This window comes from Gallus gallus, chromosome 4, assembly GCF_016699485.2.
Source record: "Gallus gallus isolate bGalGal1 chromosome 4, bGalGal1.mat.broiler.GRCg7b, whole genome shotgun sequence".
NCBI lineage: Eukaryota > Metazoa > Chordata > Aves > Galliformes > Phasianidae > Gallus > Gallus gallus.
Genome location: NC_052535.1, coordinates 16,618,649 through 16,638,011, shown reverse-complemented (window position 1 = coordinate 16,638,011; position 19,363 = coordinate 16,618,649). Strand labels below are relative to the sequence as shown.

Here is a 19,363-nt window from a genome sequence, read left to right as displayed (position 1 = left end):
GTTTGCCAGAGTCAGCAAAGGCAGCTATTCCCCAAACTAGTGATGAATGAGACAGGCCATGTGGAGAGCTCAATCTGTGCTTTACATCACAGTGTGAATCTGCAGAACTGATACGCTTTGGTTTTGAAGCTGAAGAAGTTTAACTCAGACACAGCCCAGGGCCTCACAATGCCATTTGGCAGTCATAGAATCATAGAATGACTTGGGTTGGAAGGGACCTTTAGGATCATCCAGTTCCAACTGCCCTGCTATAGGCAGGGACTCCTCCCACTAGGGCAGGCTACTCACAGCCCCATCCAGCCTGGCCTTGAATGCTTCCAGGGAAGGGGCATCCACAGCACCTCTGGGCAACCTGTTACAGTGTCTCACCACCCTCACAGTAAAGAATTTCTTCCTAGTCTAAATCTACCCTCTGCCAGTTTAAAATCATTTCCCCTCATTCTGCCACTACGTGCCCTTATAAAAAGTCCCTCTCCAGTCATTTTAGAAGCAGAATTGCTCTTAGGAGAATGCAGATAAGAAGAGCTAAGAGCCTCAGATTTCTTAGAGCAAAATCCATGCCAACATCTTAAAGTGCTCGTGACCCTTCTGCAAGGTCTAGAAAATGGCACAAACACGACACCTAATCAATGTGACTCACAGCTGCTGGTAGAAAAACCCAACGTGTATGCCTGTTCATCCTACGTCCCCACAGCCTTTTAAGGGTAGGATCAGATGTTCCCAACCCCTGAAGAAAATCTTCATTCATCTTCTCTAAGAACTGACACACGTTGGTTGGGCTTGTCACGTTCAGCCAAGCTACACAGTTTGGGCCATACAAGTCAAGAGCAGAGTTCTCCTAGAAACGTAGAGAGACAGACTGAGAGGTGGTTGTTGGAACCCCTCTAAGGCCCACCGGAATCTGGCAGGCTAGTTCCTCCCCACAGCACAAAGCAAGCTTCTCACAGCTTCTAAATGAAGCACAAAGTCCTTAATGCTAGTTACTAAATGAGAAGTGGCATCTCAGTGGGCTGCCTCGGTGGATTAATTTTAAATGCATAATTCAATATAGACCCACATAAACCTTTATGAATAGAAATAGGGGTTATGTAAGCATGTTCTTACAGCACATACTGCAAACTCCTCAGTGTAGTTACCATTTCTGTGCTTTAGGTATACAGCTGTCAGTTGATCAATTCAAAAAGAACCAAAAGAACAGCAGGCCTACCTCAAACCCATAGGCCGTGTGGGAGATCAACCATTTCCGAGAAATCAATTCCTTTTGAACCAGTTTACTTCAGCACACTACGAATAATAATAAAAAAGTCAGATTAGTTTGATGATCCCAGAAATACAGTCATCTTTTTAGGCAGGGATTAATGCTGCCTCCAAGGTAAATCCCTTTCTCATTGAATGCCTGCAGAATTGACCTGCAAAAATGATTAGCAGCTTCACTGGTTAAAAATATGGTGAAAGGGTTACTACAATTTATTATTAAACATAATCAGATTAATTAAAGCAAGAATGTCAGGCTCAAGCTAATGGTAGCAGTAATGATGACTGCACGTTGATAATAACAGCCACGATGCTCCTGGGCTATAGCTTAACAGTTTAACATGGTTCATAAGAGCTAGAAAGTGACAGGGTGTTAAGAACAAAAATAAAAACCCCTCCAAACATTCCCAAGCTTTGAGGAATCTCAAATCCAGAGCTGGACCAGAACATTGCATCTGATTCATAGCTCCATAACCCTCAGAACCACAGCATTGGTTTTGGTCTCATCTGGTGAGAGGTCAGGGGAAAAAACGGTATCAAGGAACCCAAAGAAGCCAACAGAGATTATTTTAGAAAGAAACAGCTATTGGTTACCTGCTGAGTTTTGTAGGGGCTGCTTAGGAAGCATGGGTATATGTGTTTCAAATATTATTTCACTGTAGAGTGCCAGACAGTGTGAATCTGGGACAATTTTTCTCGAATTCAGCATAGTACTGGCATACACAGGAGAAGATTTGACCCTAAGTTCTATGCTGAGATTTATATTTGAAAAATACAGAAACAAAAAAAGCCCAGTTATAATCTTATTTAGACCAGACTAATTCCATTGGCTTTCGTAGATTTGTTCCTGACTAGCAGAGTTGTTCCTGAGATTTGAAAGAAAGCCTGGAGTGCCACTTAGCATTGAAATCCTTCTTGTTATATTACATTTCCTTGGAAAATTGCATCAAGTCTGTTCTTGCTTAAGTCACTCCCAGAAAGAAAATCTCTGCTGCAGAACTGTGGTTACAGACCCATAACGTTAATAAAAACAAATGCAAGAGTATAGCAATACCAGTTCCATCTGGGAAAATTGTTGGGTTCATCTGCTCAGTCAACACAAAGGAGTCTGTGAGTCCATTATCAGACTGAGTGACACTGCACAAGGCACAGAAATGGGATGTTCCAGAAGCTCTGGCTCTGCATGCTACCAGCATCGCTGGCTCAACATCTTTCACATGGCAGAAGCCATGAAAAACTCATTTTAAGGACCAGGCTATTACGCAACGGCCTTGGTTGCATCAGCACAGCGAGGAAAGCACTGCAGGAAGGGGGACTAAAAGCTGAGGCTCTGCACCTGCAAGGCAGTGGCAGGGCAGGAGCAGAGCCACTGACTCCAGGTGGGAGAGCTGTGGGCTCAGGGCAGCCTGAGTTCCCTGCAGCATGATCCACCCCGCTGTCTGTCATGCCTCCAGCGTTCCAGGGACACAAGCTGTCTTTCAAAAGGAGTGGCAGACTCTAAAAATGAATTGGTCCTGGCAGTATGGCTGTATTGTCTCATTTTCCACTCTGCCTCCAAAGGCGAAATCCAGATGAAAAAGAGTGGAAAAAAATATAAAGCAGCATTACAAATGGCGTTTCCACTGTCTGCTTCAGTGACTCCAGTGGAGTTGCAAACAGGACCATTGCTTCATGTGAACGGATGGAACTGGCCAAATCAGTGCATGCAGTCATGTGGCCACCTCTGCTGTAGGAAAACTACCACATCATGTCAATTGAACGTATCATGAAGGACATCAGAGATCACATTTGGACAATTCCTGGCAGAAGCTCACTCAGATGTTTGTGCTGAAGCTGCACAAACACTTCTCTTGCAGCACTGCAGCAGGGAGCTTCTGTATGGACAAAAAGCAAAAGGTCCTGCAGAGCTGAGTGACTGCTGGAGCAGAGGCAAGCATGCTGCATGGTGCAGCTACTCCTTGTTTGGATTGTAAAGGCTCCCAGAAGCAACTTATCAAACCTGGTTTTAGGGAAAGTGCATTTTCTTGGAGCTTCTGATTGACACCATAAGATCCTTCAGATCACGCTGTTTGGTGGTGCTATGTTCCCTAGGGGGGAGCGAGGCCCTCCAGGCCCTGCTATACGAGCCAAAGCCATTTCCAAGAGGTCTGAGGTTGATCACAGCCCCAGAGCCAGCTGATCTGGTTTCCAGCCCTGGACTCCCAGGTGCTAACACCCAACTTCCCACTATCCAGCGATGGCTGAGCTTGAGATGGCAACACCGTCCTTTGTCACAGCAGCCCCTGTCACTTTACACCCCGAGTTGTGTGCTGGAGTCCGCATGATGTGGGAAGGTCCATGTGTAGCACATGGACATGTCCTCCCTGAGGTCCCTGGGAATGATATGGAGCAAAGATCTATGCTACAGAATTGCATTTAACCCAGAGGCTCAGAGGAGATGGCAGGAAGTTTGCCATCCGCTACTTTGAAGGGAAGTCAACGAGCAGGGCCACAAAGCTTACTGCTTCCAGCTGATAGATGTAGGAATTAAAGGACATTTCTAGTCAGGTCAGCAGGTAGAATATGCAAGTGGAAGGAGAGACTAGAAACATATCTTCATTTTTATAAAGGAATGTACCAATGTCTTGCTCTACTACAGTCTCATATAAAGTTATCATTAAGTAATTCCTCTTTAATGCATCATTCCCAGCAGTGGTTATAATATGATTATCAAAAAACACATTTTTCTGATCCTTGCCAGAGTGCTTCGTAAAATCTGGGCTTTGGCAGTAAGTTATGCTCTGAAACTATTAAACAAGTAGCAAGTGAAAAATGATGTCAGTATTCCTAGCACTTAATATGCAATGCAAATATTCCTGTTGATTGTTCTCTCTCTGTATGTAGCACATCTTCACAGCCAGAGCTCTTTTTTTATAAACAAAGTGAAGCAAGGAGACACTTGTTTTCATAAGGGATCATAACACTAAGAGTGCTTATGTAATAAATCGTCCTGTCAAAATGGAAAACACAGAAAATGAAGCTCTGTTTTCATCACCTCTGGTTTCTTTCCATGCAAATATAGATCAGGTTGCTGATCTTGGAGCTCTGTTAGCCTATGGAATGCTGTAGTGGAAATGCTAAGTCACACCTTGAATCAGTGATTGAGCACTTGGTGGGAAGGCAGGGCCAACCCAGGGGAGCTCAGGTGCATGCAGTGCAGCTGAGTGACTGGAAGGGTGCAGCCAGGATCCACCCCTTCCCAGAGCTCATTTAAGGGTTGGCAGTGGAAATGGGCGTGTGGTCTTTCTGGAGATCTCTGCATACCTGAGGACTTCTGAAGGTAAGCAGCTTCTTTCCTTTATCTGTATGCCCGCAGCTGTTCATTTGGGTGAATTCTCACTTGCTGCAGCCTAGGGCCTTGCTGCTCTGCTGTCACTGCTCTGCTTTCCATCACGTTACAAATGTTCTTCTAAAACAGATCGTGTGTTTTCCTCCTTTGCAGTATGTATGATTCAGGCACCAAGCTGAGTAAGTGCCTGTTGTGTTTAAAATGCAGCTCTGGTTTTATGTAGATATTTCCTAATTTGTGTATTTACTTGTGACAGGGAAGTCATTTCATTTACTCTCATATGAATAAAACACACTTTCACAGCTCACAAAGCCCACAGAAGTTGTTTCCCCCTGCATGTACAACTGATAACACTCTGACCCTCTGGGGGGCACATCTCCCCCTTCATTTGCTTCTCAATGACTGTTGCTTTTCTTCACTTGCCCACGTCATGAGTGACGTACAGTCAGTACTTAGGCCAGCGGGAGTGACGCATTCATAGAAGGCAGCCAGCAACATCTCCTGCTTGCTGGTTCTGCCAGTGCCAATGGCACCATTAAGGAAGGCTGCTGCGAGGAGCTCTATGGAAACACAACACAGCCCCAGGACTTCGACCCTTTCCCATACATTGCTGCCACTGCTACAATGGCCTTATTGTGTAATCTGGGAAAGAGTTACCTCAGTGCTACGGAAACATATTCCATAGAAATGTGGAAACCTTCTAATTTGGAAACACACAACCTCACCCTGCTGTGTTGGAAAAATACCTGCAAGTTAAAACTTATTTGGTGGCCAAAATAAGACAGTCGGGAAAACCTAATGGAGTATCAACTAGAATTGCTTAACAAAATAGGTTAAGGAGACTTCTAAACAGAGGGGCATTGCCAATACTGACAGGTATGCAATCTTGGACTTGTTAGCTTTTCACTGGATTCCTGTAAGACATGGCTAACTAGAAAACAAGTTAAGAAAAAGTAGGTTTGATGCCATACATGAAAAGGTAAAAAGTTTAGCGAGAAACTCTCTAGGGAGCTATTCTGAGGCAGAGAGAAGAAAGGATGAGTGTTTCAGGTGTGGAACAGCCTTCTGTATTGGAATGTTTGTACCAGTCCCTTCTTTTTGCTTTTTCATTTCTATTTCAGACAAAATCATATTAATGAAATACTCCATGACTTCAGTGGTGTTTCATACCTACTTGTTGTTTTGGGGCTAGTTTGGCTCATAGATCAGAGTAGGAATTGGTGGTCAATAATCCTGTTTACGTAAACTGCCTGTAGATTTTTCTGAACTGCCTCTAAAGAAAACAGCTATCAAAAGTATTTATTTTTAAATCCTTCCTCACACAATAGGAGCAATAATAGCATCTCACTATTTCCATAATCAATAATCTGCCCCTCAAGTTGGGAGAAGCTGTGGAACTTTGGCTTAGCTCCCTTCTTAGAAGCTACATTGCACAGCACTGCTATTTCAAGCACTGCACTGCAGCATCCCCCTCTGAGCCTTTTGTTTCTTGAGTTGAACCATCATTCTTCCACAGATTCACCTTCATTCAGCCATGCCCTCTTCATTCATCCAGCTGGAAATACCTGAGCAACTTTTTTCATCTGTGAAGATGCATGGTTTTGTGTCCCAAGTTCGGAGTTTGCAGTTTATCTCACCTGCTTATTTCTATAAATGTTTGAAAGAAAAAAACAGGTTGTACTCCACCTCTGCAGCAAGAACTAACCTAGGCTGTAAGAACAGCCATACCCCATAATGAATAATGACTCTTTGGGTACAAGCCAAAATGCGCATAAAATGCAAGTGTACCAAGCAAGAAACCAAGGCCAAAATCCTAAACAGATGTCAAGATTCCCTAAATGTGTGAGATTTCACACCATAATCACCAACATTTTGGTGGCGATTGATGAGATGTTTGTCAAACCAAGGTAAGCCTAATGTAAATGCAGGTAGGGTACCACATGCTAGAGGAAAAGACAAAGAGGGACATGCATCTGGCTCTGTAGGCAGCTAATTGCTTCTATGGTTACTACAATCCTTCCAATAACAGTTCTGAAGGACAAAGTATCACCACAGCCTAATGTCCTAATGTCTTTTCTGTATTGATCTGCAAAGCACTTAACTGAGCAAATGGGACAAGCTCAATCTTTCTAAGCTGAGAAGTTCTACTGCAATATTAAATATATATATATATATATATATGTTTAAGCAATTAAAAAGACAGTGTATTGCTACTTAGGGGGCTCTCTCTCTGTCTAAACATGACACAGGAAACAGGATAGTAGAGTTGTCAGAATGGTCAGCCATTCCTCACTATTCTAAGACCTTCCTCCTAACCATGGTCATTGAAATGAGCACTGGCCCCATGGTTATATCTGAAGTTTAGAGTTTGATTCTTTGGGTATATTCAAGGAGATGTTATGCCACATTCTGGTAATGAAAATGTTGGACTACAGTGTGTAGTTTTGGAGGTCTTTGGGGTTTGTTTTCTTTGTTTAGATGGATTAATTCCTACTTGTCTGCAAACCCAGTTAATTCCAAGTTGATTCACAGCTGGATGATAACATAACAGTCTCTTTTAGCCCAAGTCATTATAGATCACTGTTACAGTAAGAGGAACCTCCATAATCTCCAACTAAGTGCGTGCCAAGTTGCTCTTTGTATCTCTAATTTCTCCCATAAAATAATCAGATCCTGTATCTAGATGGGACAAAGATCAACCTTTGGCCAGGCAGCAGGCCTTCCAAGCTGTAGAATTAAAATTCTAAACTGTGATACACTGTTGGATACGGTCATGTATCTTCCTGCACGGCTACCTCCGGCAACTGAACTCACTACCTGTCCCAATCAGTGGCACCAGTTCTCAGTGGCTCCTTGTGATGAGATAAAGCTTTTTTTCATACTTCATAGCTCCAAAACCTCCATCGTATCACAAACAGCAATACACCTCACTCTGTCTCTTCCACTTTCACAAAAGCTTCCAGTCTCCCTACTGTGATAGTGTACAGTGAGTTGCACGTGGAAATCTGCTTTCTGCAACACCCAGAAGCCCTGTTCTCCTTGGGGATGGCACTAGCACCCTCTGCTGTTGTACGGGAGCACCAACGTCAGCTGAAACCCAGTGCCAGCCCTGAGCGCAGGGCATCCCAGGGGCAGCCCTAGAGATCCTTTGCTGAAGGCCCTGAGCCACAGAACCTCAGTTACACTCTTGGCAACGTGACCTTGCAGTGACTTTGAGGCAGCTTATTTCCAAAAGCAGTGATTTTGTTTGTAAATAATCGTGCTGGTTTGGGTTTTTTTAAAACCATGCAGAATGAGCTTACTATGGTAATCTGTGCTCATTCATCACCTACAGTCTACAAGTGGGCAATGGGAAGTCAGAGACTCACAAATGCAACAGTCAGCTTTTATAAACGTATCAATAAATCACCAATGATTCAATGTTGATATTAAAACCTCATCTTGTGGTTAGATGGGTCTAGTTCGTGTTTCTTCCTCTCCATGCTTTTTGTCCTCTTGGCTGCAGAAAGGAACTGGAATAAAATAACTTCAGAAACCCAGAAGGCAAGTAAATACCAAATGCAGCATCACGTGATTCTCATGTTCCTTCCTTCTTTCTTAAAGCAACCCTGAGCAGTCTTCCAGTGGCTGGTGAGTAACTCTGAAACCCATTCAAATGAATATTCAGTTTCTTGTGACCGCATCAGCTCAAGCTGACCATGACCTGCAGGAGCTGCAGCAGCCCCAGAACAAAAGTAGCCATCAGCCCTCTGATGATGTTTTATGTTTTTAAATAGATTTAGAAAACCTTATTAGTATGACCACCTGTGCTGATAAGTGCCAGACCACACAAAATCATCCCAAGACAAGATCTATGCAGCATACATAGAGAGTACATATTAAGCAAATACCTCTTTATTTTTTTCCTTAATGAAGGAGGGCCATCTATTGCTTACTGTTTCAAAGGAATTGTATCATCACCATTGACAACCACATTTAATAGTAAAATAAAAATGAGAGTGGAATACAAAATGGGTTCCTTCAAGACAAGGATTACAAAAGCATATGTACATACATAAAGGAAACAAGATCAAAACAAAAACAGGGACAGACAGATTCTAGTAACATTTGCAGTACTTTAGGGGAAGGACCACAATCCACACTAACCAAAAGAGGAGTTTGCTGAATAAAGACATACAAGACATACATGTATTTTACACGGGGTCAGTAAGTGTCTGATGGGATGGCAGCTGGGCAGAACTTCAGGAATCAAAGCTGAGTATGTCCATTTACATTACACTCAAAAGCTTCAGAGACATACAGATGCTTCAGATCTTTGCAAAAGAAGAAATTACTGTTAAAATAAGGAAAACAAGTAGTAAAATAGGCCTGGATTAACAAACCAGCAGTGAATCTCTCACTCTTTTTTTGTGTTAGGATGCAATAAACAGAATCTATAGCTTCAGTGAGCCCACTTGGGTAAGTTTTCACCTATACAGAAAAGTCCACAATCTAGCTCCTAATTAATATTGTTTTCAATTATCGTGATCTATATATTTAAATTCAGGCCAAGACTGGAAGATTGAAGTCTTCCTAATAAGCCTGCTTTTTGTTTTGCAATTAATCCCCTAACTTCTTCCTCAAAAATACCCACCACCTATCCAGCTGAAAACTGCCCATCGGCCAAGTCAGCCTTCAAATTTTGCACTGACTGTAAACAAAAATTGTAAGTGTGCAATGCTGCAAAAAAACCAAAAAGAACCAGTAGGTGCTGTTGTGTTTTAAGCCACTTACATCATTTTATAAAGCTTTTCTTTCAATAGCCTGCTCCCTTCAATGATGGCATTTTTAGACTGATGTTGGGGTACCAGTTAAAGATAGATGATTCACAGGGGAAAGTAGCTGCCCCTTTATCACACAAGAATGTGAAAAATGGAGTGGCCTTTGTTGAAAACATGGTATCAGTTTCCAGGTAGCAAATAGTTTCCATCCCCATGCCACTCTTTAAGAGAGAAAGTTTGCTGATGAACCTCGCAAAAAAGAAACCATTCTTTGCCATAATTAAAGGAAGGAGGGTTTTATTGTTTTGTTTTGGCTTGTGGGGTCTTTTGGTAGATTATTCCAGATTTCCAAACATACAATCAAAAACAGAGTGTATGCTTAGAGCACGGTGGTTTTCTAGCACGTGGGAGAGAAAAGGAGGCATGTGGCTCTGGGTCATTCCACCTGGCATCACTGAGCCACAGCACTGTGATTTCAATTTATCCAAAAGACAAAATTACTCCAACTCACAGTGCTGTTTGGACGCCACAGCTATCACAAAATAGATCCATTAGCAATCAGAAGCAAATGCAGACTGCCCATCTTAAAGCATTACACACAAGTGTGATGACATCAATGCCCGTGAGTCATGATGATGCATCAGTGTACAGCACCATATCTATTTTATAGCACACATTAATTCCTTAGCCAAAACCACATTGCACAAAACACTAGATCGTTCATGGAAACTTTAAAAACATATTTAGCACAGGAAACATTTCAAAAGCCCTGAAGCATATCTTCTTAGAACATCAGTGTCTTTTAGTCAAATACGTAAGTGTATGACATAACGATCATGTTTTCCTAGTAGTTGGTAGTAGAAAATGCTCTGCTTGCTAATACTTCAAAATTAAGCCCCGGACAGCATTTCTTCACTGTATATTTACATACAGCAGCCTGAACAAAAGTTCTAAGGCTCTAATTTCTCAAAAAAAAAAAAAAAAAAAAAAAAGATCACAGTGAAGGATTTAAATGGAGTTAATGCAGCTATTGCCGATACAAAGAAGGATGCCCATGTCATTTGCTATTGTACAATCTGGGGCATTTCACTCCATGCTTTGGCTTTCTTCTTGGCCAGGGATAGCCAGGGTGGTTCAGCAGGACTGCATGGTGCCATTGGCAGGTTAGAAGAGTGTCTTGTTTCCTTTTCAACAGCAGGAATCACAGATGCTTCCTGAGCAATAGGTCCAACTTTACCTGCCAACAAGAAGATATCACTCATCAGAAGGCTAGAGAGTTAAAAACTCAGTTTCTGCCAATAATACTTCCTTCTCTGGAAAGAAAATCATTTTACAGCCCATAATGTCTGTGACTCAAGAATAAAAAGTCAGAGAAATTACTAAACTGGATATCATCGGCGCTGTCTGGTCCTGCTACAATGAAGGCTAGGACTAGCTATTGCAATGGAAAAAAATGGTATCAAGCTTTTAGTTGACAAAGCTGTCTGCATAAGAATCTTCTCCTCAGTACTAACAGCAAGTGTGTAGCCCCTGATGTATGAAGATGTTCTTCAAAATTCTTCAAACCTGGAGACTATAGCCCCAGGTATTTTTATAACACATCTTCTGGGCTAACTCATTTCTTAATCTTTTCAAACTCTTAATTGCCATGACAGTGCCGAGCAAGGAGCTCCACTGGCTTCTGCTCTATGACTGGCAAGAATATCTAGGAATAAGACTACTGAATATGAAGGAAAATGGAAGCAAACTACTTGCAGGGCAAAGATCACCCCAGGCTCACTGAAGGCTTAAAAGAAACTCGTATATGGTTTTCAATTCTGCTTCAGCAATATTGTTAAATACTAGGTAGAGGTCAAATGCAAGAAGGTGGGATTCTGGTGGAGCTAGGTGCTCCTCTTAATTGCAGCCTAACACAAGCCTGGCACCATCACAAAGGGCAGAAGACTGCAGATAGGACTCTCATTGTATGGCTTTGAGTTACTGTTTAGAAAAGGCATCCTCCCTCCATCTTCTTTGAGAATTTTCAAGACTGATGACTTCAGACAGCCTGGCATGGGACATCACAGGTGCAGCTCACATTTCTCGATAGATGGTTCACAAGTCTTTCAACACTCTGCTCTCTCCATCCCTTTCAACCCATACAGGACTTTATTTTTGTGTCTAAGTCAAGCTGGGAAAACTCAAACATTTCCTCAATACCCCATTAGCCTGCGTGTGGCATGTGGCTGGCAAGATGAAGCTGCTGTGCTCCAGCACAAGAACAGAGGCCACATAGGGGCTTGAGCAATGCTAAACGCAGGAAGCTTGATCTTGTACGCACTTAAATCAATGAAAAATGTCAATCAGCTCCATCAGCCACACACCAGATCAAAGCCAAGGAAGTTCCATATCTCCATGCAGGAGGTCTCTTTTCACAACCCCAGCTCACCACTATCCTTGTAAAAAGCAAGCTATACTTAGGAATAATGGAGGAAGTGTACTATCCACTAAAAACAGTCTGCAGCTCTACATGTGCAGAACATTTTTTGGAAACATCTAAGAGGATATAGGAATTTAAGCATATTGAAATTTTGAAAATGGGTTTTCACTTTTCAGGAGACAAACCTCACCATGTTTAGAGTAAAGTGGAAGAGAGAAGAGGCAAGCTAGGTAGTCCTCACATGGTTATGGGAACATGTGGGCATGGGCCGTCATACAGCAAAATGAACCTATTGCACTCAGTTACATAAGTATCTGATTTCTTGGAATTTGTTTCCAATCTTAGCTGACATTGAGCTGTCCTGGCTTTTGCTGCTGTGTACAGAATGTGCAGAATCGCACACAATGCCTCAGCCATCTATCATGGGAAAAGAAAACTGCTCAAGTTAACATAAGCCAAAAAGCAAAATCCAAATAAGTATCTCCTCTGGATACTGAACCTATATCCCCTCCACCAACAGCACCTTCAACTGGGTAAACTGCTGGCTGTACTAATGGGAACTGGATAGAAAGAGGAAAGATTACACTTGGGATTCCTAACTTCCTGCTCATGTGCTGATTGTGCTGAGTGTTTCCAAAGTGTGGTTTTCTGAGTAGTTAAGGAATGACGCTTTCCTTAAACATCAGCACTGGTTAGAGTTCTCTGTGACATTCCAAGAGTGGAAGACTATCCCGAAAATGCTGTCCCTGGAGGGGAGAAATAGTCCTTGGTTATCAGCAAACTGGGTCAGTTCTTGGGAAGAGGTGACGCAGAAAAATTTTAATTCTGCTGCAAGTCCCACAGGCGGGATGAGTTCTACCAGATGAGTAGCAGCATGCTTTGTGTAGTTCTGGGCTTCTGCTGAAGGGTGCATGGCTTCCAAGACATGGATGATTCAATGTAGAAATCCAGCCTGTTTGGGACAGCCTTTTAAGGAAAACTGCCATTTAATCTGAGCAAAATTGTCACTTTGCACCTAGAACTGTGATGACGTTGGCCTGTAACAGAATACTTTCTAAAAAAGATGGTATTTTCATCCCCTACCCCATAGTTCAGCTAGCAAGTGACATAGGGCCTCCCTATAGGTGCACATCCTCAGCTGGTCAGCTGCCTGGAGTAAGAGAACGCTCATTTTGTAGCACTTGTAAACTCAAAAAGGGATAAAGGGTCTATAAACAGCTACCATGGGGAAGAGGTAGGGATGTAACTCCTTAGTATCTCTAATAACAAGAATTCTGGGTGCTGTGGATTGTAAGGGGGAAGGGGCCTCATAGTGACAGTGTCAGCAACAGAAATCTGTATCAGATCCACTTCTCTGACATACTGAGGCTTTTCTTATCTTGTTAGGCAGCATCTGAAATCAGTAGTTTTCAGCTCGTATAAGATGCTTGTACAGTGGAAGAGCTGGCTTATCTGTACCTAGCTGGAGCGTGCTTGGCACCACACTGAGTGAGCAGGGAGGTATTAACTGCAGCCCGGCAGTAGTCCTGGAAAAGGCATGTGAGTCACAGTCTGAGTCACACTCTTCCCCTGCCTTTGTCATACAGAGAATCAGAGTTAATAGGGCAGGAAAGGGGCCTTTCAGCCTCTGCTCTCCCAGGGGTGGAACTGACTCGTACCTATATTATTCCTGATGGGTATTTGTCTAACCTCTTCTTAAACACATCCAGCTATGGAAACTGCAGACTATCTAGAAGACCTTATCCTATTCCGTCCTTCCTTTGTTAGATAGTTTTTCAGCCTTCCCAGTGCATTCTAAGCTCATGCAGGGCATGAGCTTCCTCTCTGCAGCAAATTAAGTCCTTCTGTAGACTAAACAACTTCACTCCCATCAATATTTCCTGGCTGACTGGGGGTCTAGAAGACCTGACCTTTTTGCCGCACGCTTATGGACACTATCCAACTTCAACTGCTCCCTGGAAAATATTTTTTAGTATTGATCTTTGCCAGTAATAAATCACCATCCTGTTTACATGCCATTCCATGAACTGGCAGTGGAGATGAAAGCGCATCATTTGCTTTCTCTGCTGAGTAAGCCTGTACATATAAAACTTAAACACATGACCTAACAAATATACAACTTACATGCAAACTACAATCTGAACAGGCCTCATAAAAAGTATGCTGATTATCCAAAAGAATAGAATCATAGAATCATTAAGGTTGGAAAAGACCTCTAAGATCATGTAGCCCAATCATCCACCCACCACCAATATTGCCCACTAAACCTTGTTCCTTAGAACCACATCTACACAGTTTTTGAACACCTCCAGGGATGGTGACTCAACCACCTCCTTGCACAGCCTGTTCCAGTGCATCACCACTCTCCATTCCCTACCACTCTTACCACTTACTGGTGTAAATTATATGGTGTAAATTATATCCATTATGTAAAGATGTGGCTGAAAGAGAATACCTGCTGCAGCACACACACTGGTCTTCATTTGTGGTTTCTTCTCCTGAGTCCTCAAGCTAGAAGGCATGTTCTTCTGTGTGTTCTCACTACCACAGATGACTTGCTATAAAAGGAGGAAGAGAAAAAGAGAATGCAAATAAGAAACCTGACAGACAGCTGCGTTCCGAAAGCTTGCCATTAGAGCTCTGGTAGCATCTCCAAACCTAACTATGGAAATGCAGAAAAAGCCAGACAGGAGGGAGAGGGCAAGAAGTAAGATAGTTGTTACAAATACAGGGTCACTGTACATGCAAGCAAGTTATCCTCACTTTCTCACTGAGCAGGAATTTAAGGCTTGCACAGGAAATATGCTCAAGAGCCAGTGGAGAAGCCAGACTTTCAGTACAGTTTTTGCAATGAAGCAAAAGCACTGGAGCAGATCAGTGAGTGCTGTCTGTAGGGCACCAATAGTGAGAAAGCTGCTGAGCTGCACAGCAGCTCTTGGTGAAGGATTCACCCCCAGATAACTTTACTTGGTACTGTACCTCCTCTTCATCAACTTTGCTCGAGGTCTGCTCTTCAGCCTTCTGTTCCTTGGCAAGAGGGTGGCCCTGGAAACCCTTTTGTTTTAGTTTTGCCATGGAGATCCAAGCCGGCTCAGAGGAAGCAGTTTCCAAATGTAGAGAGGATACTTTTTCTATAAGAGAAGTATTTTTGAAATAAAGAAGGGATTTAGGTCAAGTCAACCCAAAGCTATAGTGTTTTCTGTTTTAAATCCTTCTGCTTCTGTAATACCCTTCGAACACCGGGGAGATAAAATTACCTTCCCTGATGATCCTGTCCTTGGCAATAACCATTTTTCTGTTTATTCTAGAGTTTTTTACCCAACTCTGCTTCCGTTTAAGTCAGTGGCGGAACTCCCACTGAGACCATTGTGAACCGGATTTTGCCTTTGAAACAACATCCTTACATCACAGATTAGAGTAAGATAACCATTATTTTTTCATTTAGGCTGTAAAACACAGGCTACCATTTTGCCTTTTGAGTATTTTAAATTAAGTGACTGAAGGGAAAAAAAAAAAAAACATGCCCAGTGCAACTCCTAGTTAAGGTTTGAACTGCCACAGTCTGGGAAATTAACTACAGAACAGCGGCAACTTCTACAAAGCTGCATTAAAACTCCAACTATATGCAGAAATAGGTTGCACCAGAAATGTTCTGGATGCTTTTAAGCTGTTATTCTGATATTATTCTTGCTGGAACACACCCCTCATTAAGATAAGCCAAGAATTCTCTCAACTGGTTACAACAAGCTATGAAATGATGGTAATAACAAACTCAAAGCTGAATTTGGTCCTCTTCAAGAGGATTTTATCTTTTGTTTGCCATTCTTTCAAAGGTCTTACGTGGCCTCTGCTTTCTACAATGTTTGAACAAAAGTACAGCATAAATACCTGATGGCTTAGTACCATTTTGCTTCTTTGTCCCTTCTTCTGATCTTGTCTTGGGAGAACTTTTGTCTTCTAGATCGGCTTGTTTCAAAAATGATGTTGTGCTGACAGGAAGGCTTGGAGGTGGCTTCCCAACACCTGCTGGCTTCTGATCCTCCTTCACTGCAGCAGAAGCAGTGGGAGCAGCTGAGGGGAGCAGCTTTGGAGACTCAGCACGGCTTTCACTCTGGTACTTCAGTAAAGAAGATGTTCTCCTTAGTTTGACCCCAAATGGATTTTCAACATTTTTTGCTTCACGCTCAGCCCATTCCAGAGAAGAATTCAAATGCAAATCACCATCCTTACAATCTCGATCAAATCTGTTGGAGTTGTTTTTCATAGAATCCTGGATGACTGCATGTTCTTTTGTTATTCCTTCAAATAACTCTGGTCTTATAGGGGAGGTTGGGGAACTTCTGGTATAGGAATCTTCCTTTGAATTTGAACCTCCTGAGAGAGATCTTTGCCATGCAGGTGCAATGGTAAACCTAACTGGTTTCGCAGCAGCAGTCTTTATCAGACTTTGTATATTTTCTTCTGAGGATTGACTGTCTTTCTCTGGTTTCCTTTGAGAAGCTGTGATGCTTACCTGGTACTCCTTACAGTCATCATTAGAAGAAACATTACATGTCAATCCAGCCAAACTTGAAGAGGCCAGACTTTCAATGGAAAGTTTTTCAGAAGCGTACGATGCGCAGGTTTGCTGACTGACGTGGTTATCCTTTGAAACAGGACAAGGTATTTCTGCTTTAAAACATACTTCCAATTTGCTGGGAGGTAGCACGCAATCTGCTTCTAACACAGACGCAGCAGTGTCTATTTTTTTTCCCGCATTGCTTTTGGATGGCTGAAATTCCGTATTTTCACAAGTTTCGTTGTCATTTTTTGTTGCTGAGCTGTTTTCAGACTTCAAAACAGCCACTGTCTTGACATCAGAAGAAGATTCTGAATCAGCTACAGCAACTTGTGAAGTGCTCAGAGCAGTATCTAAGACAGACTGGTTGGAACAGCTCTCACTAGGACCCAGAGAAGCTTCTACTTTGCCAATAAATACTGCACCCCCCTTTTCCCGGTCTCTGACATTTTGGTCCACAGATTTTGCTGGGGACCTTTGTGCAACATATGCTAATAAAGTTATACTCTCCATTTCCATGCCACTGCTAAACGAGTCTGCTGCTAGTACACCTGGAAGCACAACAGCTCCTGCTTCAACTTGTTGAGATTTTGGAAGTGCAGATACTTCCATATTGGTATTTTGCTGATGTAATTTCAGTTCCCCAGCAGCCTCATCTGAACAGTGAGGCACTGCAGCACTGTGCTGTTCCCCCACGCTCACTGGAGGAGACTCGGGTCTCAGAAGGGATGTGGCTGCATTACAGTGACGGTCCACATCTGGAAGGCATGCATCTTCTTGCAGCAGAGTACAAGAGTCTTCTGCCACAAGTGTGGAACTGTAGGAGTTGGGGTCAGCATCAGCAGGACATTTTACACTCGGTGTCTCCTTAGAACCACCTCCCTTTGCATCATGTTCCACGTGGGCTGATAAGTCTATATTGAACAAAAGAGAAGAATGTGAACTTCAAGGTTCAAGCACCATCTATATTAGTAATTCATACCAGATACACAGTTACTTAGCAGTATTTTCCCATGTTTGGTTGCTGTTATCTGAGAAAAACAGGTGTTAAAAGCATATTTTAAAATAAAGTTAAGTGAGTGTTGTCTGCTTAAGGTGTACCTAATCACTGGCTGTTTAGTTCTTTTCACATCCCTATTTGTAAGGCTAACACACAGATTTCTGGATATCTGGATTTCCCTAGATATTTCTTCATGTGTATACCTAAAACAGCTGTCTAGATTGATCTGGAGGATTGTTTTGTATTTGAGCAGAGGATCTCAGCATCAGGTAGCACAGCCTCTTGGAGCTGCAGCAGGGCTGCTGAGCACCTGCATGGCAGAGGGATGTCCGCACACGGAGTAACTCTGATGTGTCTCTGTGAAGCAGCCCACAGGACGGCTGTAGGGACAGGTAATCCATGCACACTGAGTGAGATAAGCAGCTCCTCTGGGGCTGATGTTACCCTTTACCAACTATACAGTGTGGGTACAGTAAATCCAATCCTCCCTGAGCACCTGAGACCTACCAGCCTGCACTGAGATCTGGGAAATCTGGGACAGAAATACACCAGCAAGACACCATCACAGCTGACACCTTCAAGTGCAGACTCAGACTCATCTCCAGCAGGTCAGCCCCTAACCTGTGCTGATGTGTGCAGTTACTCCTCCCCATGTGCAAGACTAAAACACAATTTGCGTACAGCAGACTCAAATTAATGCCATAGAGATGCCCAGCTAGCAGGCAGTTGATATCTGTGTGCTCCATTTGATCCTCACTCCTGTGAAACAGCAGGAATCCTCAGTGCTTTGCATGCAAATGACAGACACCAATTTCTTGAGCTAGAGACATTTAACATCCCACAGGGTCAGGCCCTGAGTCTGCCCTGAAAACAAGATGCCAACATTCCCACTACACTATGGCATTACCATCAGTCAGTGCACTTTTAATATAGTGCTAAGTAAAAATGTATGCATTATTCTGCAGAAATTTCTGTTGTTTTTACAAGTTAGATTACAGCTGTTTTACCACAGGTACTTAGATATTATTCAAATGATAAGAGGGGAGGCAGGAGAGGAAGGTCTAGTAAACAAGCCAATTAACATCACCTTACACATGTAACATACAATTACAGAATCACAGAATCCTAGGATCACAGAATGGCTTGGGTTGGAGCAATGCTGAGATTGTTTTCTTCTGAGTTTCAGGGAACTCATCCCCAGCCAATGTGAACTAGTCTGTGTGTAGCACTGGTACTTCTGAACCTGCTACATTCACCTCACTTATTTTTTTAAGCTGTCTTCAAAGATCACCATTTCAGCACCACAGTTTGACTGGAGAATATGATGTCAGCATCACACTTCGGCAGCCAGGACTGGTTTTGAAGTATAAAACCGAGAAGGTGCCTGGTTTGAAAGAACTCTCAGCCCAAATAGGTCATGTCGGCCTATTATGGAAGAGTTCAATCCACTGTTTTGGAAAGTCACAAGCTTGCATTACCTTCCCAATCGCTTTTATGCTGGTCACTCTCAAGTAATTCTGTTGGATTTCCCTTCTTTTCTGGAGTTGCACGAAGGCATGCTTCTTTTTCTATGTGTTCCACCTAATGAAGTGCAGAAAGATGTTTTAATTAAAAAATAATGCACAAAAATTGTATTTTATACACACACATGCATGTTTTTGAATACACAGAACATTTAGAAACAAAATCTGCCATCTATAATTTACCAACACTGTGGGTAACGTGCTATTCCAGTTAAGAAGCCTGAAATCATTCACATTCTAAACTGTCAAAGGCAGCCCATGATGTCTCTAGAATGTCTGGAACACTTTGATATTCATGTACTCTGAGAGAATGAACATGTTTTGAAGAGATCACTCAAGCCACCTGATGACATAGAACAGAGCAAGACAGAGGCATCACCACCACTTCTGGTACCTCTGACCACCATTCGAATTAGCTTTTCTCCTTCAGCACTACAGCTACACCAACTGCAGCACAAAGAACACCCGGCAAAGATGCTACAGGGCCCAAGTTTCCAAGCAAACCTCATTCTATATTCCAG

The 19,363-nt window shown here is 42.6% G+C and overlaps 1 protein-coding gene and 1 long non-coding RNA gene across 9 annotated transcripts in view; one reads left to right on the top strand and one right to left on the bottom strand.

Annotated features, from left to right (window-relative positions):
• The first annotated feature begins 1,843 nt into the window (after window positions 1-1,843).
• Window positions 1,844-15,891, top strand: LOC124418364. Its single transcript, XR_006939197.1, has 3 exons — window positions 1,844-8,212; window positions 15,070-15,178; window positions 15,758-15,891. It is a non-coding gene; the product is annotated as an uncharacterized LOC124418364 (long non-coding RNA).
• The window catches only part of KIAA1210 (acrosomal protein KIAA1210 homolog), a 53,876-nt gene continuing 42,973 nt past the window's right edge, over window positions 8,461-19,363 (bottom strand). For 7 of the 8 annotated variants that reach the window (XM_046940792.1, XM_046940791.1, XM_046940789.1 and 4 more), the window contains 5 exons: window positions 18,798-18,900; window positions 15,650-17,233; window positions 14,741-14,892; window positions 14,217-14,319; window positions 8,461-10,579 (listed from right to left, as the gene is read on the bottom strand). In XM_046940792.1, coding sequence (XP_046796748.1) covers window positions 10,407-10,579; window positions 14,217-14,319; window positions 14,741-14,892; window positions 15,650-17,233; window positions 18,798-18,900 — 2,115 coding nt within the window. In that variant the 3' untranslated portion in view covers window positions 8,461-10,406. The remainder of the gene's footprint in view (window positions 10,580-14,216; window positions 14,320-14,740; window positions 14,893-15,649; window positions 17,234-18,797; window positions 18,901-19,363) is intronic. The other variant, XM_046940787.1, reaches the window with a different exon arrangement.